This window comes from Perkinsus marinus (genome assembly GCF_000006405.1).
Source record: "Perkinsus marinus ATCC 50983 genomic scaffold scf_1104296958234, whole genome shotgun sequence".
Lineage (NCBI taxonomy): Eukaryota > Perkinsozoa > Perkinsida > Perkinsidae > Perkinsus > Perkinsus marinus.
In genome coordinates, this window is record NW_003206847.1 from 257,184 (window position 1) to 258,154 (window position 971).

At 54.1% G+C, this 971-nt stretch overlaps 1 protein-coding gene across 1 annotated transcript; it reads left to right on the forward strand.

Annotated features, from left to right (window-relative positions):
- Pmar_PMAR006045 (Protein ycgM, putative) lies at positions 1-954 on the forward strand (the record flags this gene model as incomplete). The annotated part of the gene is made up of 6 exons (XM_002774418.1): positions 1-102; positions 142-225; positions 270-386; positions 462-546; positions 588-706; positions 748-954. Coding segments are annotated over 6 exons (714 nt in total), but the record flags the coding sequence as incomplete, so codon positions are not given.
- Positions 955-971: the final 17 nt, after the last annotated feature.

Below are 971 nucleotides of genomic sequence, written 5' to 3' on the forward strand. Positions count from 1 at the left end.
GTCCTCTCGCGGCGAGCCCTTAGTATGGTCCAGGCCTCGCCCCATGGGTACACACCACGATGGGCCTCTGGTCGGCCCTTCAGTCTCCCTATACCTTCTAAGGTGGCCACTTCTCTCTCTACCAAGCAAACTGTAATTTAGATACTGTGTGTAGCGAAGAACTTTGCTGCCTCCAAAGAAGAGTTAAACTCCCACAGGACGAATCTTCCTGCGTCTATGGATAAGGTAAGATGCGGATGAGATCCACCTGCGTCACTCGTCCCCCCCAGGCGATCATCTTTAGTAAATCATTTACCTCTTTGGTACCCATCACACAACCTATACACCTTCAGCAACGAACTGACGTCTACTATGAGACAGAGTTGGCCCTCCTCATCACCAAACAGGTCAGCCCCCCCCACCCAGTAGCAGTAGCCTCATGCCGTCAGCTCCTCCGAGGCCCTTCGGGGTGTCCACCACAGGACTGTCTGGCATCAGTCGGGGGCATCGCCATCGCCTTGGACCTCACTTTGAAGGATGTGCAGAACTCTTGCAAAACGGCGGGCGGTAGGAAAATACCATACGTGTCCTCTCGAAGTGCCCCACAGGGTCTTGGGAGACAGCCAAGGCCTTTGACGGGAGTTGTCCTATCTCCGACTGGGTTGAAGTTGACGGATTGTCAGAAGATTCCCAATGGGAGATATCCACTACCATCGACGACCAGCTGGTACCCTCCTTCATTGTGGATGCATAGAAAAGCCTTGACAGGTTCAACAGCAGAGTACTACTGACATGCTCGTCCCCATAGGGCATCTCCTCTCACAGCTGACCAAGTCCTTCACCCTCCTACCTGGGGACATCATCCTCACTGGCACGCCGGTGTTGCCTCTAGGCCCCGGCCCCCTCAAACCTAACATGCTACTCGAACTCATCATCCAACCCTCCATTGGAACCGTCACCACTCGAACATCCTAGTCCGCTCAACCATGATT